The sequence below is a fragment of the Mustela erminea genome, chromosome 1, assembly GCF_009829155.1.
Source record: "Mustela erminea isolate mMusErm1 chromosome 1, mMusErm1.Pri, whole genome shotgun sequence".
Taxonomy (NCBI): domain Eukaryota; kingdom Metazoa; phylum Chordata; class Mammalia; order Carnivora; family Mustelidae; genus Mustela; species Mustela erminea.
Window position 1 is genome coordinate 85,313,561 of NC_045614.1, and position 27,473 is coordinate 85,341,033.

At 40.2% G+C, this 27,473-nt stretch overlaps 1 protein-coding gene across 7 annotated transcripts in view; it reads left to right on the forward strand.

The window, feature by feature from the left end:
• The first annotated feature begins 347 nt into the window (after positions 1–347).
• Positions 348–27,473, forward strand: part of SATB1 (SATB homeobox 1) — a 102,527-nt gene continuing 75,401 nt past the window's right edge. For 2 of the 7 annotated variants that reach the window (XM_032332064.1, XM_032332085.1), the window contains exons 1-2: positions 19,845–21,633; positions 24,337–24,571. In XM_032332064.1, coding sequence (XP_032187955.1) covers positions 24,361–24,571 — 211 coding nt within the window. In that variant the 5' untranslated portion in view covers positions 19,845–21,633; positions 24,337–24,360. Of the gene's footprint in view, positions 596–5,843; positions 6,671–19,843; positions 21,645–24,336; positions 24,572–27,473 lie in introns of those variants that run through there. The other 5 variants (XM_032332068.1, XM_032332071.1, XM_032332075.1 and 2 more) reach the window with 5 other exon arrangements.

A 27,473-nucleotide genomic window follows, 5' to 3' on the forward strand; every position in this document is an offset into this window, starting at 1 on the left:
CCAGGGGGAGAAGCCGGGGCGGGCGCTGGGGAGGCGGGCCGGGCCCTCGCCGCCCCGCCGGCCAGCCCGCGTCGCACAAGCTCGGGAGCGGCGGCGACGCGGGGTCTGCCGAGCCCCCGGGCGCAGCGTGCCCGGCCGGAGGAGCCGCGGCTGGATGCGCGCCCCGGGGAGCTGCGGGCTCCCGCGGGGGGCGCCCCGGCCGCTCCGGTGCGCCTCCAGACTGCGGGCGCGGCGACCGCCGAGAGGAGAGCAGCTCCCGCCGGCCCCTTCCCCCTCCCGCCCCCGCCGCCGCCCCCTCCCCCTCCCCCCCCCCCGTTAACATCCCCTCCCTCCCCCCCCTTCCTTCCCTCGGCCCCGCGCGCTCGCTAGCTCGCTTCTCGCCTCGCTCTCCCCTTTAAACGCCCACTTCGGATGGGGAAAGAAGACAACTTGAAGTCAAGTTGCAATTAACTTCCGCGGCAGCCGCAGCTCCGGCGGCGGCGGCACAAGAGGCAGAAGCCGCCGCCTCGGAAGTCCGACGCGCCCGCCCGGGGAGCTGTTCCTGGTCGCGGGCCCGCACTCGACAGCCACCGCCGCCCCCAACGCCCATGCCTGAGTGAGTTCTGCTCCTTTGCCTCTCTTTTTCCCCCTATTCTTGCTCTTTCATCTCTCTCTCTTTTTTCGGAATCGATCCAAACTTCTCTGTAGCACCCACCCACGGCGCCCCTTGTTGGGGCAGCGCGGCTCCCCTCTCGTGGACGTCCGGCGGCAAGGGTCTTCCGAGCCTCTTCTCTTCGTGCGCAGCCGAACCCGGGAGGGGTGGGCCGGTCGAGCGTGGGAGAGCACCCGGGATGGGGGACTTGGAGATGCCATTCATTCTCTCTCCCAGAGTGTGGGCACCCTACACACCTGCCCGGCAGACCCTGGCGGAACAAACTCCTTCAGGTCCTCAATATCACCCTTCTTGGAAGAGGAAAGGGGAGCGGAAAAGACCGAAGGAAGCAAACGGGAGAAGGGAAAGAAAGCCTCTCTGTGCACCCCGGAGCTGGGTTGGCAAAGGGTGCCCGGCGGAGTAGGGGGGGAGTGGAAACGTTCCCCGCCGGATCGCAAGTAAGCTCAGCATCCTTCCCCGGTCCATCTCCTCCTTCCTCCGCCCCCCGCCCGCGCAGCTGGTTGGGAGCGGCGGCGGAGAGGGGCCTAGAAGTTAGTGGCAACTTCTCCATCCCGGGAACACTCGGGCGCCCGGGCGCTTAAGTTGGAGCCGGGATTTTGAAAGCCGCGGCACTCCGCATTCGAGCCCTCGCTGGCGGTAGTGAGGTCGGTCCTGAAGGGGCTTCTGGAGTGACTGTGGGTTTGGAGCGGGCCTGGAGGCAGGAAGAGGTGCTGCCCTTTTAGCAGGACCAAGACATCACAGGTACGGCCTCGGGTCTGCACCGTGTCTCCCTCCTGCGGTCCTGATCCGAGCTTGGCGGCCTTCTCCGAGCGCTTCACTGCGGAGGCTCTCGGGGCGGCGGAGCGTGGGTTTGGGCAACCACCGTAAGAGGCACAAAGCAGGCAGGTGGCAGGTACGGGGAGCGACACGCGTGTGCCGGGGAAATGCACAGAGCAGGACTCTGGGGATGACCCCAGAAGAAGAAGGGGCTTAGGGCTCTTGCTAGAGGTCTTGGCCGGGACCTCCACTGGGGCGTTGCAAATCTCACTTAATAGTGTCAACCCCAGGATCGCCTCTCAAAGTGGCCTGGTTGGCAACTTTGACCTCTGCGCCCTTCCTCAGAGAACTTTCCCTCGCGGCATTCCAGATTTCCAGGCAAATCTAAGACTTGGACTCTACACGGTTGTATTAAGAGACAGGGAAATCAGAAAGACGTCCTATTCTCAGGAGAAAAACCATTCTACCCGGATGGCTGGGGTTCCCTGCTTGCATCCTTGGCGGCCAGGGACCTGACTTTTTCAAGAAGACAGAGGAAGGGTAAGAAATGAGTGAATGTGGACTGGTAGGTGTCAGGTTTTGTCCCAAGCAGTCCCTAAAATCTACAGTGTTTGTGCTACTGAGGAAGTAACTCCTGCGGTTGAAACTTTATTGAAATTTACACCCTACCTAAAGTGGATTTTTCTGAGGTGTCAGGACTGTAAGATTTATTCTATGGTAAAATGTAGCAGCAGAAGCAAACAACAACTACAAAAACCGTACTTTAATACTGGAAAACGCCAAGGTTGAGGTGTTTCCTCTAAAAACCTTTAATCTGCTGTGGGGTAAATCAATGCTATGATTTAGCAGCAGTCCTTTATTTCTATTGCATATTATTTTAGTAGAACAGTAGTACATTCATATACTGGCTGCTCCAGTCTGCTGGCAAACATTAGCATTCAAGCTTACATTTTTGACAAATGTGCAGACAGGAATAGCATGAATAGGCATCTTAAATATTAACAACCTAAGCATCTGTTGTGAAACAAATTTAATATATTTACTCTGTTTTTCTCACATTGTTAGAAAAGGTTATAATAAGTGCATAATTTCAACTTTAGTTAGCAGAAGTAACTGGCTGTATCTTTCACTACCTCTCCAAGTGTTTAACACAGTCACCAGACATAAATACTTTAATTAACTTGGTTAGGCACATTATTAAATACACTTTAGACCATGTGTATACTATGTAAAATGTAACAGTAGCAAAATATGTATCCTATTTGTGCACATTTTAAGTGACTCTGAATTTTATAAATATACCAGGCATGTTTATTCTTCATCTCCATTTGACACTTATTACTTTATAGTTTTTCTAATGGAAACAATATATTAAATGTAGAGTTGTTCAGTCATATGTAATACATAACATGTAAACAGTAGCTATAAAATACAAAGCATTGTTAAATTTGAGTATGGCTACGTGTAACAAGATTATACAGGAGAAACAAAAATCACTGCTCAATTTTGTATTCCTTTCTGAAAAAGGAATACAAATGATGGATGAAGAAAGAACAGATAGGGATTTCCCTCCTAAAGTACTAGTGCCTTAAAATGTGTGTGGGTTGGGGGTGGGGAGAGCAAGGGGGAGAAGGGGAAAAAAAGAGATAGAGAAAGAAGACCTAAAGAACTTCTAAAAGTCTGAATAGTTATTTCCAGAATCAATGCATTCCTCGTTTTCCCACAAGCTGAAATATGTAATAAATAATAGTTCTTTGTATGTAAAAGTATTCACAAGGAATGCCTTTTGTTTAGTTGTTGTAATAAATTAATATATTCTTCGGTTGATAATCTACAAAAGTAGTTCTTTTGTCTCCCAGCATCCTAAACAAGAACGACAAAATGAGTATTGGTTTATTTCTGCAGACAAGCCTGTTGCCAGATATATGAACCTGTGACTGAATAAGCTATGGTATGCTGAGTGATGGTTAAGAAAGACTACATTGAATTAGCAAAGACTCAAATATCTGAAGGAGATTTTCAATTATTTTTTCATGTGACAGGTTATGGATTGTAAATTAGGCCTAAAAGGTCAGGTGACAGGCACCTGTTCCTCATTATTGTAAAAATCTTTTGGTTACGAACACTATTAAGCTAAACACAACATAGATATACAGCAGGGACTCTATAAAGCACTCTAGTGGTTTTTCAGCTGCTCTGTAAATTTCCAAGAGGGCCATACACTGATATGCCCTTTACACAAACAAATCATTTCTTCCAAGACGTGTTGTCTTGGATGACTCTTATATTAGTACTTGGGATTCATGAAGTATATGAAATAAATGCATATGACTGAATCAATCTTCAGACCATGTCTAGACATGTTGTTATTGAATGCAAAAATATTATTTTTTAAGCCTCTTTTTTTCCTTTACAGTCCACTGTTTAATTATCAGAATTTGTCCGTATTTTAAATAGAAACCTCCCCAAATTGCCTTCTGTCCTTTTTAAGATGAGCTCCCATTTTAAATAATGCCATGAAAGATTTTGCTAAATACTTGTATAGAAGGAAAAAATTAGTTGCTCTATATACCGTCATAGCTTTGTGGTATATAGAAAATGGGAAGAGACCCACATTTTACATGAATGCTGTTAGGAAGGGTGTCATCATTTGATCTTCAAAGTTGACACTTCTCTCAGGAGAGTTCAGTGATATTTCTATTAGAATTAAAGAGTGTGATTTGATTTTTGTTAATGGTTTACTTTTAGATATTTCAGACAGCAGAAAAAGCTTACATACTAAACGGACCTAAGTAGCACAATGTTGTGAAATATTAAAGGTGCCAGTTGCTTTTAACTGGCAAAGGAGGAAGATTTTTAAGTAAATCTGGTAACTCAGATGATTAAATTCTATATTTAAATATGTACTTTGTTTTAGTTTTGTCTAGTTTCTGCTTATTGTATTTAGTATTCATTTTTAGCATTTGTGATCAGATTACAGAAGAGTCCTTATTCTTGCTTTTCAAATCGATTTGCTTTTCAAACTCCAAAACTCTGGGATGATTTTAACAAATTGGTTTACCTTTTGACAGAACAGAGTTAAGTTAATTAATAGATCAGGCACGAAAAATCATCCACGGTAGGGTGTATTTTCTGGTAAAATGAAAGTTATGTTTCAGCATGATGAGCATCAGGCTTCAGTAATCTGTTCCTCGTGTGGAATGAACACTTCCTACTTCGAGCTAGCAGGCACCTACTGTTTATTTACGCTGCATTAAACTGACAGCTCAGCAATCAGAGGAAAAATATTACTTACCTTCCTGAAGTAAATACCAGTTTATAGGTTAGTGCACGTATTTATATTCCTGTCACCACTAAATAACGGCTCTGTCTCCGTTTTAATATCTACCTGTACTATAATCCAGGGCTTCAGACTCTTCCTGGTTGGGGGTAGGGGTCGAGAGGAGTTTCTCTTATCATTTACCAGTGACAAAACTTTAAAGAGGAGTAATATCATCTTCTTTTCTGTCATTTGAAAACCAGCTGAAAGCAATGCTATGCACTTTTACTTTACATACCTCAATTGTAACATCAAAACTCCCAAAGAGCCTGCATGCCACTTAAAATAGTCATCTTAGAGCAACCTCAGGACAAATATGTTCAAACACATTGAAGTGTGTGTTTGCTAAATTAACTTTCTGCAAAGTTCCAAGTAGATTACTTAAATTATCTTAATTCTTAGGGAGTAACTTTGATAAAGGGTGGTACCTTCCAAGGCTTAGATGGAATGTTTCAGTTGTTAATGGAGATCTGCTAATGTGAGTACAAAGTGGGGTTCATCGATCGATCGATCGATCCGTTGATACTGTTAGCTTTCCCCTGAAAATATTCTCGCCCCCCTATGTTTGTCTTCTTGTTAATATGCCAACCTTAAGAGAGATTTCAACTTTCTTATAAGAAATGCATTTGTTGTTTTCTTTTTAAAAGTCCCTTCTTTTTTCAAGACCCCTGGAAACATCAAAATACTGTGGAAGTTGAATTCTTAAACTTAGGATTAACTTAAGAAAATGCTTATTTTCACTTACGTTCTGTAAGTAGCTCTTACACCATCATCTACACACAGTTGTCAATTAGTAATCAAATATTCCATTGACATCAGAGCAGAATGTGGTCTTAATACAGCATGGAAATCAAATCTGTTACACAAGGTTCTTCCTCTTCACTATACCAAAGAAAAAGTGTCTACGATGGTAATTTATATATCGTTCCTAAGTGCTGTTCTCAATGGTAAGTCTATTTAAACTTGATGTCTTCATAGAGTGTGATCAACACATTAACACACATTATTTAGTACTTTTGAACTTATGCCAACGGTACCTTTTGCTGTTTATTTTTTTAAAGTCTTTTTTAAGATCAGATATTTCATTTCAGAGTAAATAGATACAGATTGTGTGTATATATATTCAGGGTGAGATTTAGTAGCAGAGCATTTATCCAGCATATTGGCCTATTTTTATTCTTTCAAGTTATTCTGTATCACTTCCACAGTTGTTGCTGTCTGAAGGTTCATAATAGAAATTCTAATCACCTCTTTCAATGGACTTTCAAGGATATAATTCAGTTTATGCAATGATCTAGTTTAGTTACGAGAGGTGAAAATTAGTTAACTGGTACCCCAGCATTTATGTCCCTAGATTCTGCTGAAATTTATTCAGTCCAGTTATTTGACATTTGGTAGTGAAGTATCTTGTAATCAAAAATTAAGAGTTGGTTCAGTTTCCAGTGGAGAAAAGATCTTGCTAGATAAAACATTTAACTCTACAATATTTTATTACACTCATCACTCATTTTAGAGCCCGCTTATTGTTGCACAAATTTTTGAGTACCTCGGGGTGCAGGTCCCCCAAATGAAGCCGAAATGCTTACAGAAGAAGCAGATGTCAGGCTGCACCTGGTAGTGCTTTTACTAGAATGTCTGTGGACCTGCACTGGCCGCCCCCTCCTCCATACCCCTTCCCCCCAGGTGTGCAGGAAGTGGAGGGCGTTGTACCCGGTGAAGTGGGTGGACTCTACCCAGAGCTATGACCTGATTTGTGACGCACCCTCAGAACTGCAGTAATGGTCCAGCTGCTTCACAGGCAACTGGTAACACCTCATTTGGGGATGCTTCTGCCTTGCTAGCAGTGCCAGAGAGGACTTCGTCATTTTCACCTCACCAAAGATTACTTTTTGAGAGCTCTCCTATAGGGCCGGATTTGGAGAGCAGCCTCTGATATTTAGAGGGTAAGTGCCAAAAAAGTTCCTATCAGTTTCATATGGAGAATCAGGGCTACGACCAGAGGGAGGAGAGACTGGCGTTTAGTGTTTGGAGAGATCTCTGTGTTGGGATGTTGCTTTTTCTCAGCTAGAGATGATTTGGGACCAGATACCAACAAAAATTCTTCAGTAGGCATTCTTCTTTGGGTGGTGAAATATGGTAGGCAGCTCCCAGGGGAAATTATTAGACTCTCTTTCCTTGAGATATTTAAAGAAAAGGTGGCAATCTGTGTGAGAGGGAATTCTTCAGATGCTGTTTTCCAGGAAGTCAGGCATTTGGTAGAGTTGATTGCTAGAGGTTCCTTTCTAGTCTTCCTCAATGGCTTCAGATATGCCGTTAAGAGCCTGTAAATGACAATTTGGCCTTTTAATGTTTATAATGTTAAGGACTTTAAGGTAAAAGAGGTTTTATGTTATAAATATTTTATTGTGATAATTACTATAAAGAAAATAGAACCTAGTATATGCAGATACCTTTTGAAATGGAGAATATTTTGAATAGAGCGTATCCATAATTAGCTGTTTGATGTTGAATGCAATTGAGTTTTCCTGTTCCAGTGAACCAGAGGATGGAAATCTTTGGGGATTAACAACAGGGCTTTGTGATTCTTGATATAGCAAACCTTTCCCCATTCACTGATAAAATGTTTTTGTCAGTGAAGGAAGAACTAAATTAAACTGCTTACATTTTAAATTTTAAAAGATTACATAGAATTGATAAAATAGTCCAGGTGTTTTTCCATTGTATTTTCACCAGTTGAAATGATACCTGGAGGTCCTGTTTAATGTTAGACAGATTTCTCCAGAATGTGGAGGACAGAACAATATTTTAATAACTATTTAAAAAAAAAAATTCTTAAAGATGAGCTCTCTTTTGGATGGCTTAAGAGGACTCAAAACAATTTAGAACCTTATCTTAAAAGTTAAAAAAAATGACAGCCTTATTTTGTATGGAGTCATTGTATTTTAATAATACTGTATGCTTATTAGTGTTATTAGAGCAGTAGACAGTTAATTACAGCCTTTTCTGAGACATGTTAACTGTATATTAACAGTCATGTTAAAAAAAGAATGATGTATACTCTTACATGCAAGCTGCTACTTGCTAGACTCTTTAAAAAATATTCTTTTAGAATGTATAGAGTCAGGTTTTTGGTCCAGAATCATCAGAATGTTTTCTACTACCACTTAATTTTAAAACTTTTCATGGGCTATACAATTTTTTCTTCTTTTTTCTATTTTTCTTTCTTTGTAATTGTTATTGACTTGGTCACTTTTGCCAGTGGCATTAAAAATTGTTGCCCCTCAGCAGTTTTAGCTTTCCCACATTGTATTTTGAGACGCCTACATTTTCTTATGTTCTGATGACTTTGGCCAACATGAGCCATTAAAAGCTTATTGAGTTGATTTAGCACCTCTTCCTATTTCTTTTTGTGGAATGATTTCAGTCACTGTTTTTTTTTTTTTTTTAGCCAAGTTAGGTTTTCTTATAATTCTCTATAACCTGATATTTAAGATACACTTGAGCACTTGATCACAGAGGTAGTTCTATTTCCTTTTCCAAACTTCAGCCCTTGGTTTTGCTTTGGTTTCTGTCATGGCAGAACAAAGGTGACTGGAACTAGAGTTTAAAGCTGGGCTTAGCCTTATTTAGACAATGCTACTAAATTGGTTAACTATTTGAATCCCCCCGGGTTAATTTGGATATGTAGACCTTGTAACCTTGTACTATATAGCACTTTAAAGTCCACTAATATTTCCACTTTATAAATTTTTAGGTGCTGCTGTTATTTATTTCTAAAGGTATTAAAAGACTACAAAAAAGAAACTCAGTGTAAGATACATGTCTGTTGTGTTCTATAAAATAGGAGAAACTCCACAGTTAGCATCCTTTGCCTTGTATAGAAGCACTCATTAAAGATTTGCTAAACTAATAATAAAATAGTGAATTTAGCTTGTACTGAGAATGATTCAATGGAAGAGAGACTTTTTTTCTCTAATTTTCTCTTTTTGCTGGGGTTATCTGAACACTTAATCTACACATGTCCCAGTTTTCTGGGTAATTGAATGTTTTTCTTCTCTAACTATGTGCCCTGTCATTTTTTGACAATAGCACACCAGGGTTTGTTTTATCCTCATTGTCTCTGACCTTCAGGATTAGGTGAAGAATCTCAGTTTATGTTCATGGTCCTTTGGTGTTTGGTGCAGTAACAGACTGTATGTACTGCAGTCAACAGAGAGAGCTCCCCTAAGGTCCTTGCAGTTAGGTTACCCATGTAATAATGGTCTTCCTGATACCATAGGACCAAAAATGCTACGGACTTCTACCTGTTCTTTACTGAAGAAATATCTGTCATGATTATTGCTTAAAAAGAAATTTTTCATTTAGCTATATACATTTTAAAAAACTATTTTAGATTTAGAGTTTTTGTATTAACAAAGATTTCACTCCATTCCTTAAAATTGATGCTGGAGTTGCAATAGAAATGCATCTAAAACATTCTGAAAAGTTCAGTGGAAGTTATTTTAAAAACACTCTTGCTTTTTAAATTTATTTTCTTTTTGAGACCTGTATGGAGCTATTTGCAAGACAGACCTATTTAGTTCCTCAAAAGGAAGTATTCCTCAAGCAGTACACTGCTGTGTGACCTATTACATTATCATGCACATTCTGTCTCTTTAAAAACAGTCTCCTCTATTTGCCCTATTAATTGTTGATATGTTGCCATCCACGAGACAAAAATTAGAGCTGTAATTAAATAATCATGTGATGCTCCTTAGTGCCAGTGAGAGCAAACTCATTTTTCCAGGCCCTGATGGTCACTGATTATTGTATTACTACTGGCTTGCTTTATTTTTTTTAATGATTCTCTATCTAGTGGTTAGATTACCTAACCACTATCCCTGTTTTCAAAATTAAAGAAAGTAAGGAACATTCAGCCAGTTAATTGGCTAGAGGTCCTCAGGGATGTAAGGTAGGCATACCTTTTTTTGCTTTTGGTCACCTGGTAGGTTCTTTGGGGAGGCTACATCAGTGGTGTGGTTGCCTGCCATTTAATTTACACTGGTGTTTTGGCTGGGATGGAGGCATATGGGGAATGCCAGGAGAATTACAAAAGGAGCCGGGTATTAAAATTCAGAAATGATTAAAATTGAAATAAAAGGATGTTGCTTCTTTGCCAGTACTCTGGCAGTCATAATGACACATAGAGATTAGTTTCCACCTTCATCTTTTCCTTCTTTCTCATTTCCTCTTGTTTATTGTTGACACATTTTCCTTATGTCTGTCTCCCGTCTCTGTATCTTTTTGCAACATTATGCATTCCTATTTCTCCCTCTTTCCTTAAGCATGGAGAAGCCTACTTAACCTTATTATAACAATAACAGAATAGGCTATTAATATTTAATATGCACATGATTAAAATTTCTCTCCCTTAAACATAGGTCAGCTGTATTATTATTAACCGGCATGTAATTTTTCATTTAAAATATTCTTATTCTGCCCTTGCTGTTTCTAAAATGTAGTCTACTTTAGTAGTGATTTAATACTTAATGTTTAGAAAACTGTGGTCGGCTAGTGAGAAAAGAACTTACCAGTCATGGATAATCAATTATGCATGAATTCAAATGTAACAGATGGAATCTGGTGAGTTAAAGTTTCTCTTTGCCTTGGTGGTTTTTTTTTTTTTTTTCTTATTTGTTTGTTTGACACCTGTCTCTTACATAGAGATAAACATCTAATGCAGCGTGTGAGAAATTTCCTTATATCTTTCCGTTCTCTTTAAAGTGAACTTGATTTTTTAAAATCATATTTGAGGGCAGAGAATTTTTATGTGGTCTTAAAGATGATCAGATTCTTTTCCAGCACTTTATACATACCTAATGTGATTCTGCCAGACTTATGAAGGGTCACTCAGTGGGCTTGTAAAAAGGAAGAAGCAAGACTCAAATCTTGGTTCCTTGCCTTTTCTCCACTACTCTTCCCACTATCATTTTTCTTAGAGGTGAGACACTAATTCTGGGTTTTAAAGAATTTTTGGTGAAAACTGTGGTAGACTAGTGTTAAATGGTGTAGTATTCTATGGTGAACAAATGTTATCTGTGAACATATATTATGTTATGCTACATGTATATTGGATATATGTTTATTCATACTTGGATGTTGGCTAAACAATTGGATTTCCCAAACCTATTGAGAATGCCCCAAGATTTGGTTTATATTCTAAACTGCGGCATATGCCAGCCATAAAGATGCCTTTGCTTACAATATTGTAAATTCTTCGTGACAAAACCCCTTTGTGCAAAGTGAACTAAAAACTTATTTTTGAGAGCCTTATTGCTTCAATGAAGAGATAAGTTTAATTTTCAGTAAGTATAATGTGAATCTGTGGCTTTTTTTCAGTTGTAGAAAAATAGAACAGTGGGTATTGTCCATCTTTAAAGCAGTACAGTCTCAAAACAGTTACAAGCTGGTCCCCATCAAAATTTTTCATAAATATGCTGTTTGTTTCTCTCCCAAGTGTATTTATATATATATAAAACAATACAAATAAAAATAGTCTTTACAGAATAAATAAAAATAAATGATTAAAAAATAGCCTCGAGGCTCACTAGTTCTGTTTTTAAAGTTATACTGTAGCATTATTTATCAACTTTTTGCTTCATATCAGCTGGAAATTTGCATGTGTATTTATAGTCCATGTTAGTTGTCTAATGAATTAAATCCCACAATAAACATACTAGTTAAGAGGCAACTACAAAATAGGTAACTGGATATGCCCTAGCAACAGCTGTACTGTGCAACAATTTTTTTAGTATTTTATTTATGATTTTATACATAATAAATATGTAATTTTAATTTGGTTTCACCATTCCTATTCCTTAGGCATGCATCCACCAGAAAAATACATAGGGTTAGGTATGAATTCAGTGAGACCAAATTTATACTTGAACTTCTAATACACTAACAATTCCATCATTAATATAAAAATCTCTAATATAAAATCAGTAAGAATAGATGATAGGAAACAGAATACAGACACCATTGTATGGAAAAAGATGATATTAGATATTATTGCATTAGGTAAATAATCCTAATTGCTGTCACTTGAAAGTGACTGATAAATTTGAAAGCCTTTTGGGCTCTTTATAGCCAAAAAGTTCTGTTCATTTACTTTCAAAAATAGAATCTAAAGTCTTTATCCAGGGACAATTGAGAAATTATTACACTGACCACATTTGTAGCGTTGCTGCACATCTGTAGCCGTACTGTGCACAAGTGTTTGACACTCTTACATGCTGTTTAATTGGGAGGGTCTACTATTTCATGAGTATAGTTAATTTTCACTCATTTGAAAACATCCAAAAAGAGTTTTTTGGACTTACAGTACTCTTACTTGTTTGTTTTTGTCTATGTTTCTTTCTCTGCTTTTGCTAACATGCCATAGAATAGAATAAAATCTGAAAAGAGAACCATTTTCTTGCATCAGAGGACCATCAAATTACCTACTTTGGGTGGGATCTTGGTCTCTAATTACCAATCCATGTTAATTATCCTTGGGTCAGGTATTCATCATATGAATTAATTATCTAGCATAGACTGGACCGTGGCTGTTGGCGGTTAAGGACAAAGCAATGGAAGGTTGGCGGTGAGAAGAGGTTTGTTCGGTATGTTGTAGCTCATTGTTTTTCTGCTTGGCATGATACTTTCATGACAATATATATCTGCCAATTTTTAGGAATATATGAAAGATTGTTTTCCTTTAGTTTTTTATTGTTTGGTTTTGTTTTTAGTTATTTTATCGGAGTAAAAGAAACATAACATAAAATGTTCTATTGGACAATTTTTTAATGGTACAATTCAGTGGCATTAATTACAACCACACTGTTGTGCAGCCATCACCACACTCTGCTTCCAGATCTTTTCTATCATCCCAAAAGAAGGTACTTTAGTTTTTCTATTCAGCTTCTCCTTTGCTGCAGCACATTTCAAGCATCATAGTGGCATTTAATCATTGTGCAGGGTGTGATATAGTGGTTTCTGCAGGTGACTTTCTTTCCTAATGGACAACCCTGGTCCGGTGCCTTGTGGCTGTGGGGATTGCAGTACAGTATTGGGTGCTGCCTTTGGCTGATACTCCCCAGAAAGGACCTGGACAAACATTCAGGTCTATTGTAACTTCAAACTCTTCCTCCCTCCAATTAAGCCAAGAAAGATTAGCAATAACATTCACATCCCTAAGAAGATTTGGTTGATCTGTCTTGGCTAAAGGTTGATTAGGAATGGTTGCTGTTTGACTTCACTGAGATTAAAATCCCCTGAGCTTCCGGGAGAGTATGGCACAGCTGCGGGGGCCGTGATGCCCTGCCATTGGCTCCTTGGCGTGGACAATATGAGGACTTCAGTACTTCAGTTCTGCTTATGTGCAAAACTTAGCCTGGAGATAAGTGGAAGTTTTCAACTGTTCAAGGGGAAACTTACTCAAGGTTGAAATTTTCAGGGAGAAAACTTCTTGCTCATCTACGTTGAAAAAAGACTTAGAGGAAACCAGGATGGTTCTGGCTCCAGTAAATAATAGACTGGTTTTAGAGTTTTACTTCCCACGTGTAATTTTGTGGTTAGTCACTTATGTCTGTAATGATAAATCATATACCTGCACAGGATTTCTGGCACCTCAGTAAATCTCAAGCAAGTGCCCAAATGCTAATTTATCGTGGTTCCTCACACACCATCCCTGTTTCACCAAATCAGTGATCTAATAGCTTGCTGTCACCTTTTTTTGTTTGTTAGTTTGATACAAGTGGCTTGCCTGCACATATATTCCTTAAATTGGGGACAAGGGCTGGTTCCTAGAACAGCCTTAACTTTTGCAAGTGACTCCAGGATTGGGTTAAAAAACTCACTTTGAAGATGTCCTAGCAGGTATATTTGACTTCGTGTCTCCAAAACATGAACTTAATGTTATCTACTTAAATACTAATGTTACTACTAATATTAATCTACTTAAAGTAGATGTCAAACCTGGCTGTACATGAGAACCACCTTGGGGAGCTCTAAATAACTAAATGCCTGGCTCCCACTCTTGGCCATTCTGATTTTTTCTTTTCAGTGGGGTGCAGCCTGGACATCTGGATTGTTGAAAGAGCTCCTCAGGTCATGACGATGTGCAGCAAATTTGGGAAGCCACTGAGCCTACTTCCGATACTGGCATCTGGCTTTACTTCCTAAGATTGCAAGAATCTGTCTTGTACTCTCTCATAGGAACAGTTCTTGGATTCCTTTTCCTGTGATGACAGTGTGAGAAACTCCAGGAACACAGACATAAGTATACCCTCAGAATGCTTACAGACTTGCAGTTTGGAGGAGCAGACAGGTAGATACAGAATATCCCACTGAAGGACCAATAGTGTGAAGGAACATCAAAGGAAGTAACTGAAAGCTGGAGAAGGATTCAGACACAAGAGGTGCAGTCAAGCTGCCTATTAAAGGATATGGCAGAAGGGAGGTCCCCAGGTGAGAAGGGGGAGGAAGGTCACTCCAGAAGCAATGGGGGAAAGATATGGCAACCTGAAACGGTTAATTACTTCAGCAGTAATATCAACACTGGAGGATCAACAGCAATGACAGGAGGCCTTCCCATCCCTACTCAATTTTGGATGCGAGTCTAGATCAAGATACCAGTTTTGGTGGGATTACTACCATCGTGCCTTGTCAAGGTTATGATTCATACCATACCGGCACCTAAGGAAGGAGAGATAGCTTTCAAAAAATTCTGCTCAATAAATTTTTGCTAAAAATGTTATTTCTGGGTAAAAGACCCAGATACCCTGTCAAGTTCCAGAAGCCATCTATAATGGCTGTTCATTTCCCTTCTTCGTCACTCCCCAAACTAGCTTACACATTGGCTTTTCTTTGCTCAGTTTTAATAATGACCCCTGCCTATTAAAGCCCATATCACAAACTACCAGTGGGTATTCACATCCACCACCAAGCAATCAGGAAATAACTTTTGATCATTATCAGTTCTGGCTATAACTGAAGCCTCACTTATTAGGGAAAAAACAAAAACAGAAAACCTTAAGCCCCATATTTAAAGTCCATTACCATTTCTCTTTTATCTCCCCGAAACATATTCAAGCCTTTTGCTGTTGTTCTGTGCAGTACAACATTGTTTGTTTGGTATCTGGAACACCCTTCCCTCCCCCCCAGTTTGAGTAGGTACCGCTTTAAAGCTTCCGAAAGAGCCATTTCTAATGGCAACTGTGCTTATTTAATTCAGGGGTGGGAATGAGGGTGGGAAATGACCCTGTGGTTTTTAACTTCACCTATGAGCTATTTAAATGAGCTATTTAAATGTTGATGGAAAGCAGCATTTGAGGTAAATGCATAGAATTCCAAATGTACAATAGGACCCTTTCAAATACAGACATGTCTAGAAAGTTGTCTTAAATTTCAATTTGGACATCATTAGAATGTCTGAGAGCCATTCAGCACCTCTAAGACTCTTCCTGGCTAGGTCTTGGATTTACTTAAGTTGTCTTTTATAGAAGTTCTCTAGATAAGTGCCATCTGGGTGGCAGTGTTCTGTAATCTACATTATCCAACACAATGGCCACTAGCCACATGAGGCTATTGAACATATGAATTGTGACTAAGGAACTAAATTGTAAATTTTATTTAATTTCAGTGAATTCAAATTTAAATGTTATAGCCACCTTTCTCACAGGTTACCACCTCCTCACTCCTGCAAACTCTAAAAGGAATTATCCTTGCATTTAGTGGTGGAGGCTAGTTGCAAGTGAAACCATCAGCCTTTTGCTCTCATTTATTTATTCATAGTGTAAATATTGCAAGGACGGTGTAATATGGTAGTGAGCAAGACAGTGTGCTCTCATAGGGCTTATAGTCTAGTATGCGAAACATATATTAAGCTAATAATTACCCAAGTTGTTAATTGACTAAGACTGTGATGACTGTTAAAAAGGAGCAATGAAAGAGGCTGTAAGAAATGGGGGCCATACCTTCTTGTGAGATTAGTCAGAAAGCTTAATCAGAATTCCATTTATTCTTTAAGCAAGAAAAGCACCTTCCCTTCCCCAAGTTCAAGGCTGGACCCAGGGATCTCAGAGTGGGGGAGCTAACATGTGCCATGCCGTGACCTCCAAAGATGTGGGGTCTGTTTGATTGAGCTTCATGCATCCACATATACTGCAAACTTCTGAACTTCATCAAGTAGATTCTCTCCTAAATTGTGCAGTTGTGATGATGTCAGTCACAGATAAGATGTGAGAAGAAGGGTGCAAATGTTTACAGGATATTGCATTTCCTCTCCAATATATGTTTTGACAAAGTTGTTTGAGTTCCAGCCCCAGCTTTTTCCTCTCTGTTCTTACAAATTTGTATTTGGTCCATTCAAGAAACGATGTGGAAATCAGTCCTGACATTCCAGACAGACAAAATGAGACACATGACAGCAAAACATATGGCTCAAATAGACATCCTTATATGGCCAACACACCATATTCCCAGAAATCATATATGGAAAACACCACCTGCAGCTAAAGCCAAAAAACAAAGAGTTGACATGATAAAAAGAGCAATATGCTACGTAAATTGTGCTGCTCTAAGAGTGTAGAGAGATAGCCAACTGTATTTGAATTTAAAAAGATGAAAAAACAAAACAAAACAAAACATGTCCTTAGAAAGTGCTATGGTGGTAAGCATTGCTTTGCTAACACAGTCACTTGCGAAGTTGCCATATCTTAAAAGCCTTCAAATTCTAAATGCTTTCTCTGTTTATTACAAATGTACATGCTATTCAGAATTCTGAATGTGTTTGAATGCTTTCAGATATCTGCCTGCATATTTATCTTAATATGGTGCCATGTGAAATATGCAGTAGTCCTTTAATTATTAAATTTAAAAAAATCTTGTGTATCTTATATAATATTTTATCTTTGTTACCTTTGTGTAGCCAGTTTGAATGCCTTCTTATGTGATTAAAAAATTGATGCACTCTGTTTTCACTGTACATCCGCATGTTAAATAGTTCATGTATTTGACCTGTAATATTTCATGTTCCTGAGGTTTTCTATTTTGATAGCTAGATTTATTAAGTCTAACTTTTTTTTCTATACTTGCTTGTATCTTTATTGCCAAATATAAGAGGCCTATATTAGAATAAATTGATGTTTTTCCCCCCTCCAGCATAATAGTTTATCCTCACATATGCCTAGGAGGGTGGTATTTTCCTAATAATCCTTCTTCTTCTTTATTTTAACCTGGGTTTACATTGGCCAATGCTCTTTAGCATACTTGTTACAACAAGTGTGCTAAAGAGGGAGATACTATATAATGAAGAAGTTCATCAATGTAATGTACCACTTGGAGGACATAAACCTCGTGTCATTTCTTAAATAGTTCTGAAATAAAGAATGTACTTGAAGGAAAATTAGTATATATGTGTGTGTGTGTGTGTGTGTGTATGAGAATATGTACAAAATTGTACTATATTGGTATTCTTTATAATAAAGTCATCATTAGAAGTCTCTATCATTTATTTTATCATTTTCCAAGGCCATGTCCATTCTTATTATATTCTGAGGTTGTGTTTAAGAATTTGCTTGTAATACCTGGATAAAAGGTGCTATTCAAATTTTAAAATTATTATTTCAATTCCCATTTGTTACATCAGTATTGGCCAAATCATTAGGAGACTAAGGCAATCAGGATCTATTTGTCTTGTATTATTTGTGTAAATGATAGGATAAACATATATTTACAATATTTTATTCCACTGTGTTTTAAAATTGACATATTCAGTAGCCCTTTTTAGTCTTCTTTTCTCTGCTCAAGTTCTGTATTATCCAATGACTTTCATTTCCTTTTTTCCTTTTTTTAAAATACTTCACTTGAGCTTAAGTTGCATAGATAAATTTTGTTTTGTAGTCTACTATAGTTTTTCTATTTTCTAAAAATACTATTTTCTAATGCTACTATTTGTAAATTTGCACAGCGTGATACTAGAATGCACTGTTCCTACTGAAAACCAAGCAGGTTTCAGGGGAAAATGTCAGGCATCACCAGTTTGAAGCAACTCTTAATATATACATCTTGGAAATTCCTAATTTAACATATCATTGCAAAAATCATTGCCATAGAGATTATTGATGATAACTGGATATCTATGTTTTTCTTTTAAATATCAAATATCTTCCTAAAATAAGCTTAAGTACTTCCATCCACAATACCAATTTGGACACCCTGCTACATTTTTGCCATATTTGTATTTTTCCTTATTGATTCTTATACTTCAATTAAAAAAGTCCTACTACATATTTCCCCATGTTTCAGCTTTTTAAAATGTGGTATCATTTGGGCTTTTTGGTTAAGATTGCCTTATATTTTCTTGTTTTTGATGTTGTGTTTTGTTTTGTTATCACATGTTCTTCCTTTTGATCAAGGCTTGGGTTTATATGTGCCAAGATTCACGGTTGCCTTCCTGGATTTTTACTAACCTTTCCGGTTTGTGGGTGAAACTTGGGTGCCATTAGACTGATATATTTTCATTGTTTCTCCCAAACTTGTTCTCCCCAGGAGGCCATTATTTCCTATACTTTATCTCCCGCTTTACCTTCTGCTTTTCTTAGATTTCTAATGTAAACAGTGTCTCTAAGACTGTATTGGTAGCTTTAAAGAGCTTAATTTGCATATTTCCTTCTTATCTCTGTACTTGTGCTAACTTGTTGCTTTTTTATGTGTAACAAAATGTTTATCTGACTGATTTTTCTCTTTTCCCTACCAGTGTATTCTGAAAAATAATTCTTACAACATTTTTGTTTTTGTTTAATGATTAACTGCCTTCAGGGTTCTAAGATGTTAGTATTGAAACCCAAGCGGTAAACGCTGCATCTCTGTTGTGAATGAGATTGTAATGTTCTTCACTTTTAGAGGAACTGTATGTAATAGATTATCTAAATAAGAGGATCATACTTCTGTGCTAATGACCATTAATCTAACTGGGTAACTTACCCTGGATTACAGAAGCATTTATTGCTACGACAGATGCATTTACCACCCCAAACTTTTCTTTCACCCGGTATAAATTAATTTAGGAATGGTGGCGTCTTCTCCTTTGTGATAACAAGTTACATCTCTTTCAAATGACCCAAATTTTGTTTGACTTGGCCACTATGGGCCAGGTATTTCTTCCTCCAGTGTGTTCTATGGCTCAGAAGTGAGAGAGTTTTGAACTGTTTAGATACAGAAAGCTCTTATCTTTTTTTTTTTAACGTCGGCTCTTAATAGTTTGGGATTCAACCTCCTTTGAGGATAAATATTCGCGAGAGCTTTTCAGGGCCCCCGGCCTTTATTCCTGCGCAATGGTTTCTGTACCCTTTGCTCTTCTCCGTAGAGATCTACCTCCCGATTGTCCCCTTCAGCCACTTCCTGAAGTCCCCCTACCTCAGTACTCCGTGCCTGTCACCTGCACGCCCGGGCCCGTCTCCCGCGGGGCCAGGGCGCCCTCCCTGCCTGGCCTGCCCCTCGGGTGCCGGCCCGCGACTCTCCCGACATACTCCTTTCTGTGGCTTTTGCGCGCGTGGGTGGTTGGTTAGTTTTCCCCCCTGGCCCTCGCCCCCTCCTCCGTGGCACTTTCTCCCCCCACCCCCCGCCCCCCGCCAGTCGCGCCCCTCCTCCCGCCCCGCTCACTCTCGCACACCTGCCCCTGCCGCCCGCGCGCCGCGCGCTCCCCTCCCCGCCGAGGCGGCCGCTGCCAGGGAAGCCCCCTCTCCCCTCCCCTCCGCGCCCTCCCCTGCGCGCCTGGCGGCGGCCGGCGCTGGCCCTCGCGCGGCGCCCTGTTATTCTCGGTATTGTGTGTAATAAATGTCGGGCCGCCTCACTCTAATCAAGCTCATTACAAATTCTTGCGCGCCCGGGGCCGGAAATCGTGCGCTCCCCCCCCCCCCACCCCTTCCCTCACTCATTCACTAGTTACTTGTCTTTCTGCTTTTTAACTCGCCGCCCCCGCCCCCTCCCCCAATCCCGGCCCTCCAGCCCGGGTTTTAATCCCCATCCCTATTCCGCCTTCTCCTTGCACCCTGCCCCCCCCCGCCGCCTTCCTCCTCCGCTCCGCACCCCCTTCCTCCTCCTCTCCCTCCCCCCCTCCTCCTCCGCCGCCGCCGCCGCCACTTTCTCGCTCGCTCCCGCTCCCCGGACGCGGCGGATGAGCCGGCCCCGCTGGGGAAGGGCTCGGGGCGGCGGCGGGCGGCCGGGAGGAGGCTGCGTGCTCGGGGCTGGGGCTGCGAGCGGGGTGATTTTGTATTAAAATGAGGAGGAGGAAGAAGAGGCAGCCACAGCGGCGGCGGCGGCAGCAGCAGCAGCAGCAGCAGCGGCAGGAACAGCGGCGTAGAGGGCTGCAGCCCGGGCGGACGCGCGGAGCCGAGCTGGGCACGGCGGCGGCGGCGACAGCGGCCGGGATGAGTCAACTAATAATTTAATGGGGGCAGAGACGGCAGCGCGGGGGAGAGCGAGCGAGAGCGAGCGAGGGAGAGAGAGAGAAGCAGCCCCGTCCGGGGACTCGCGCTCACACGCACGCACACACACACAAACACACACACACACACCTCTCCCTGTGCCACCCAGCAACAACCGGCCTCGTCACAACAACAGCAACAGCCGCCCTCTAGCCCAGCCCGGGGACCGAGCATAAAGCCGGGGCGACTCTAGAGGACGCTTCCCACCCCCTCTTGCATTTCGGGAAACTCCTCTTCAGTTTTGTTGGGGTTTCTGGGTTTCTTTTCCCCCCAAGTCCTAGTGCCATTGTGGTGCTCGTTGTTTACCTCGGACTCTGGCTGAGTGAGAGCTTGGCGACTTTTTGGGGGGAGGGGGCGGGGAGTTTGTTGCTGCTGAGGCGGTGGAGGTGGCTGGGGGTGCCTTCTGATTCCCTCCCCCTCCCCCCAAACCCTCTTTCTCTTTCCCTACTCACTCGGCTCCCCAGGCGCTCGCAGCCCCGCGTCAATGGGCTGGGAGAGGGTCCTCGGGGCTGCTATAAGCGAGGGCCGAATCAAAAGTGGCATTTCAGTGCCTTTCCGGGGTTCTTTCCGCGACCTTCTGCCCCCCACCCTCGCTGTCCCCCGGTAGATGCCCTTGTTGGGGTTGCGAGGCTGTGGGAAGAAAGTTTAAGGTTTGTTAATAATTAGTCGCAATTGTTGGGGAAGGGGTGGGGGCGATTGGAAGGGAGGCGAGGTGGCCTTCCCCTCTCTGCGTTCTCCGGGGTTATTGGAGAATAATATTGCAAGTGACAGCCAGAAGTAGACTTTCTGTCCTCACACTGAAGAACCCGAGCGAGCAGGAGGGAGGGAGGGAGCGAGAGGACCCTTTTTTCCCTTTCTGGAGACCTTGTCCGCAGTGATTTTTTTTTTTTTTTCTTTTTAAGAGAATCCTCAGTCACCACCTCGCCTCCCCAGCATCACCACAGTGTACAGCTCATAACGGGTTTTGCTTTGTTTTTACGATTTTCCCCCCAACGAATCACTTGTCAGATCAATTTTATCTTCTCCCTCCTCCCTACTTCCCACTCTCCCCTCCTCCCCCATCGAAAACCCGGTTCTCTGAGGTTAGACATTTTACAAACCATATATGTTGTTTTTCGAATTGTGATTTTTTTTTTTTAACCCCCTCTCCTATGGCTACTCTTCTAGACGTTTATTTCTGCCCTTCCCCCGCTTAGGGGGGCGGGGGTAGGGGAAGAGAAAATAATACAATTTCAGGGGAAGTCGCCTTCAGGTCTGCTGCCTTTTTTTTTTTTTTTTTAATTTAAAAAAAAAAAAGGACTTAGAAAACATCAGTCTTGAACTTCTCTTCAAGAACCGGGGCTGCAAAGGAAATCTCCTTTGTTTTTGTTATTTATATGCTGTCAAGTTTTGAAGTGGTGAGTTTCAGGTCGGTTTTGCTAATTTCACTCAGTAAAACTGCAGTGTTTCTGTTTCTAGATAGTACTTTGCTTCTTTGTCTCTTTAAAAGGTCACAGTGAAAGCTTGGCCTGGATCGTGCCGGCCATATGGAATGGATAAGGGCACAGTCTCTTAAAATGTGATTATGGGGTTCTTTGGGGGGTAAATGAGGCGATCCAGCAAGGAACTCGTTGAAAAAGATCCCACATTGCGAAAAATAGGTTGTCGAAACCGGAATTTCGTGTTTTTCTTTTTCTTTTTGGGGGAAATAATAGCTTTATCTGGGTTCACTGTTTTATTCAAAAATTATCATAGATGGACTTGGTTTATGGACAGGGCAATGGGATTTTGAGAAAGTAGCCTGCATTCAGTGTGACAACCAGACGTTACACTAAAATGTGTTTTAAAATGTGTAACTCAAAAGAAACTCTTCAGCCTGGCATCTGTTGAGATCGTAGTTAGTTCCCGTACTCAGTCCAGCAGGCCCCTTGGAGGCTGCTCTTTCCAAGACCAAACTGAGGTTTAGTGAACTTTAGCCTTGGGCATAGAGTTTAAATGAGTAAATTAGGTGTTTTATGTGCATGTAATTTTGCTTTATAATGTAAAGCTTTTTACAAGATGACTGAGTGTTAATAGACTTTTATAGGTGGGTGTTGGAAGGATAATTTTGCATGACCTATATGATGTTTTGATTGTCAATACATTAACTAAATTATAATCTATCACTTTCATTTGCTGTACAGCTTATAATGCTGTTAAGCCTCATGACTACTTAATATGTTTTGTAGCATTAACTTTGATGCTGTTGTCTACCCCCCCCTTTTTCTCAAATTGCCCCACGGGTTAAGTATTTTCTTTTCAAATCATATGTTTTAAAATTCATCTTCTGCTCTAGGGTAAGGCAACCAATTTCAGAAAAAGCAGCTCTGTATTATAATCCACATGAAACATTAGAAGCAGTGTTTTGAATAAGTTAATAATCACCGCTCTCTAATTTTGGCTTTAGACTGTAGTTTAATATAATGGAAAAGAGTAATCTTGATAAAAAGTGGTTAAAAGAGGCACATTTATTGTTAATGAACCTCATAACCAAAAACAGATGGGACCTCGATCAACGGTAAACCTTTAGTTCTCAGCGTGCCACCCTAGAGTACAAGGATAAATAGCTATTATTTCTCAAACTTTATAGTTCTTCATTTGGCATTCTTAAGGTTGCTTTTAAACCTACAGATTACCATTCTCCCCCCACCCCCATTCACCTCTTTTCTTGATTATAATAGACAAAGTAATCAATGGTTAAAGAGGGAAAAAATGCTTACAGAAAGGCCATGCTAATACAAGCTGGCTTTCAACAAACACAGATCTCAATAGCTTCTTTGGTACAATAATTTTTTTTTTTTTTAAAGTACAAGATATGTTGAATTACCAGACAGCTGGAGGAAAGTGGTAATTATTATACTTTCTTTGGCTTTCCTAAATATGATCCCCTCTCCCTTAGTATTGGTGAGTTCCATACTTAAAGTACTATGAAAGTTTATAAAATAATTCTGCTAAACCTGTTCTTATTAGTTCAATTAAAACTGCATTTTAGAAGTGACTTTGATATTGTATTAATTGCTTTGTTATACACAGTATGAAAATTGATGTCCAATGTATAATATAACTGAAAACAATTATCTGCTATGTTTTTTCTGAAGTCAATTAGGATGTAGACTTCATTGCATACCAAGATTATTTTTAAATGCTATTGACTGTGTTTTACCAAAATCATCAAGATTTTTTTTAAAAAAAGTAAATTTGGCACTTTAGTATGTACATCACAAAGTATTTTCAAGTTTTTTGCTATTTAAATTGTTAACAGCATTCTATTACTAAGAGACACCTAAATATTGACACTAAAACACGTAAGTTGTAATGCTTCAGCACCTGGGGTATTTGAAGAAATCCTCCATTTCTTTCAATTTTCTTAAGGTTGATGTGATCCAGTCACATGTTTGAGCCAGGACCTGATTAGATCTTTAACAGGTCACGTAATTCTTAAAACTTAAGCAGTAGAAAACTTTCTGTGGATTAACCTGTAAAGCCAATGAGGAGTTTAAAAAGCAGATATTTGCTACCTTGTTTTGAGGTGGTATATATAGATATATATATATATTTCTTCATAAAAATTAAACTATGTAAAAGTATAAACATGTACATCAGATTTAATTAATATTTTGGACTGTGATCATCTTCCTATTCTTGATTAAAGTGTTACTATTGTGTTCTGTAATGAGTTTCTGATTTTTAAAAATTGGGACTACATAAATATGTTGTTTTCTTTTTAGCCATACTTGTGGTCATTCTTGTTCTAAAAGTAAGCCCATTTCCCCCAACTTAGTTTTGTTGGTAGGTGACAAATTACCTTTTTATTCTAATATGTGTAGCTATAGTTTCCACAAATTATTCTGTTAACTTGCATGGAAATGTAATACTGTTATCTGAAAACATAGTAACATCTGCAGTATATTATTTACCTAGTTAAGCAATTTTACACGTGTACTGTATTTGTGGAGAGAAATAGCTAGGGATAAAATATTTACTTGGTGTATCATATATAATATAGAGAGAGAGGGTGAGGGGGAGAGAGAGAGACCCCCCCCCATCCAATTATAACATGTCTTCTTTTTAAATTCTGGCAGGTGATCTTTAGAGGGTAACTGAGTATGGATCATTTGAACGAGGCAACTCAGGGGAAAGAACATTCAGAAATGTCTAACAATGTGAGCGATCCGAAGGGTCCACCAGCCAAGATCGCCCGCCTGGAGCAGAACGGGAGCCCGCTAGGAAGAGGAAGGCTTGGGAGTACAGGTGCAAAAATGCAGGGAGTGCCTTTAAAACACTCGGGCCATCTGATGAAAACGAACCTTAGGAAAGGTAAATACTTTCGAGCCAAATCCTGGAAAGCTACAAGCCCTTGTGTCTACTCAAGGCCACTTTGTGTGGGGGTGGAGAGGCAGAACATGTCTTTGTATGTTCTTTTCCTTGATTCTCTTGCTGATGTGAAGTTAGTTAATTCCCAGGCTGCTGTGTCAGTCATGTTTGGAAAGTGTAGGCTCTGTGCTTGACTGGACCACCTTGCCCTGCTATAGAGTGGAATCATTGGATGTTTGGATGAGGACTGAGTTAAATGTAATGGCCTTCATTATACAAGGCTTCCATTGATAAGGTGTTATTGTAGTAGAGGATATGTAGGTGGCTGTTGCTTAAACTAACCCTGATTAAGAATAAGGCACTTAGATTGTTTGAGGACTGCCTTAGGTTTTTGCAGAGGGTTACTAGCTAGCTGTAAGTCATTTTCAGACATAATGGGCATCTTATGAGATATGATGTAAAAGTTTTGTGATGTCATTTTTTGTGTGGCTTGTTTTCTTAAAGAGCAAATTTATTATTTACAGTGAAAAACCTGATGATTCTAGTTTTTGATTTTTGCTATGGTTGAGTATTTTTTGATAAAGGAAGGGCAGACTTAGGCAAGTTTATAAAGGAAAGATAGTAACTGTGTGACTCCTTTCTGCCCATTTTTTATTAAATTGATGAAGTTTAACAACTTTGACTGTGTTCAGCCCTGCTATTTATGTAGATCAGTGCCTATGCTGGGTATAACGTGTGTGTCTCATAATGGTCTTTATTTTGTCTCTGAATAACTGTGTTTGGGATTCAGATTTTTCCTTACATTTGCTAAGTGAAGGATAAAAATGCTGTCTTTTAGCAACCAAGAATATTAAGTAGATAAAGTTAGAAGGCAGAGGAATTTCATTGTGTTTGATGCATAACATTTATCATACAATCATTTATTTTTTTCTTGGTTTGGCGAAAACAAAGAATATATTGATCCTGAAATGAACAGACACAGCAGTCCGTATTGTTAGATCTTTATCTATTAAAAATGGAAAAACAGCACTTCAGCAAATTCTTTGGCCTCTACTCATGATTACCCTATTTATTGATTGTTTGCCAAGAATGTATGCATCTTAAGAAAGCCAGGGTAAGAGCATTAAAAATATAATTTATTGCAGCTTTTCAAACTGAGTGCATTAATATTGTACTGTGAAGCACTGGGGCTCTATAAAAAAGACTTTCTGACGCCTGCAAACATATAAGTTCCATAAATTCCTAAATAGGAGATTTCAGCTGTCTCTGGTATTATGTGATATTTGCACAGCAAACTTTAATGCCAGGACAGTTTTAGACAAGGATTCTACAGACTTCACTGCTCCTTATGGCAGACGTGCTGTTTACACAGGCTCATAAACCTTCAGCAAAAGCTTCTAAGACTGCCTCCAGGTTTAAATCATGTGGTATTTTTAGCATTCAGCAGTGACCAGTGCACTCCCCTTTTCATGCTGGAAGGTTATGAAGTTGCTGTAGTTGGAAGTCTCGCCAAACACTGGCACAAATAATCAGTTCAGAGAAGGCTCCTGTTCAGCATTACTTGCAGGATCAGGAAGGCAAGGGTGACAAGTTTGCTAGAAGGCTTAGCAGCTAGATTTGTCGTGAAATGATTCTCTTGTCACTTTATCAATAGCCACCTTAATTATCTATAGGGTATCTCTAAATAGAGTCCAGAGTAAATCCAATATGTTTCAACAGTTTGCAAAACCTATAGTTATTTTCATAGATCTAGGGAGCATATAGTAGAACACGTATGTATTATTCTGCAAGAGAAAAATCAATGCATATGTTTTTGTTGTACTAACCCAACTCTTTGAAGCCATCAGAACAGGGGGAGGAGAAACCAAAGTACAGTAATTTCACTTCCTGCTGAATTTTTTTTTTAAACATTGCTTTCATAGTGCCTTACTTTAAAAATATAGTTTAATTGTAGAAGGTTCTCAGCTTGCTTCAAACAACAAAATTACTAAAGCTTTTTGGTAGAGGTGATTGCGTGTGTGTGTGTGTGTGTGTGTGCGTGTGTATGTTTAATCTTATTTTTTATGAGCATGGTTTCTGTTTGACAGGTGCTAGATAAAAATTGTGGCTGAGATGAGAAAGCCCTACTTAAGAAAAAGAGGTTGGGTGTTTTTGTTTATTTGTTTAGGAAATTTTGCCAAAGTACCTTCACGCCAAGGAAGAAATCACCAGTTTGCTCGTTGCTATTTTTGCTGTGGTCTTCCCAAGTCTTCTTCTGATCCCTGACAGGATCTCTCTCTGGTATAAAACAGATGAATGAATGACAAGAATATTGGCAAGCTCTGCGGCTTGTTTTTCATGCCTAGCCTGTTGGGTACCTCCGAATGAGTTTGTGAGATTTTCTAAGTAAACCTAAAGGGGTTTATTTGTCAGAGCTAGAATCTCTAGTGATCAGTTCACCAAGGCTTTGGTGAAGATGCACGTGTAAAAAAATGTAGCTGCTTTACTGCCGGCTTTTGTTCAGCATAAACAAGAAAATACAGCCTTTTTAAAGGGCATCCCTGGTGTCAGGAGGAAATCCTGACTTTGAGCTCGGGTTAGTATGCACTAGAAATCTCTAGAAGTTGGTAGGATTCTGTGCGTCCAGAGGGCAGAGCCTTATAGAGGCATTAATGTTATAGGACTAATTGGGGATCCTGGGTGCCCTGTTAAAGTAACCCTTGTCATCATTTATGCTAAAGATGATACCCTCCTGGCAGTTTGCCACAGTACAGTTCAGATGCATCTGCTTTTAACCCTTTTCCGTATATCACTGGAAGTCTGACAGTACGCTGCATAAACACCTTGAGTACTACAGCATTCCGTGATTTCAGTTTCTAGAAGCCTCTTTTCTGACGGTGGTGTGGCCTGTGCTTATTAATCATCT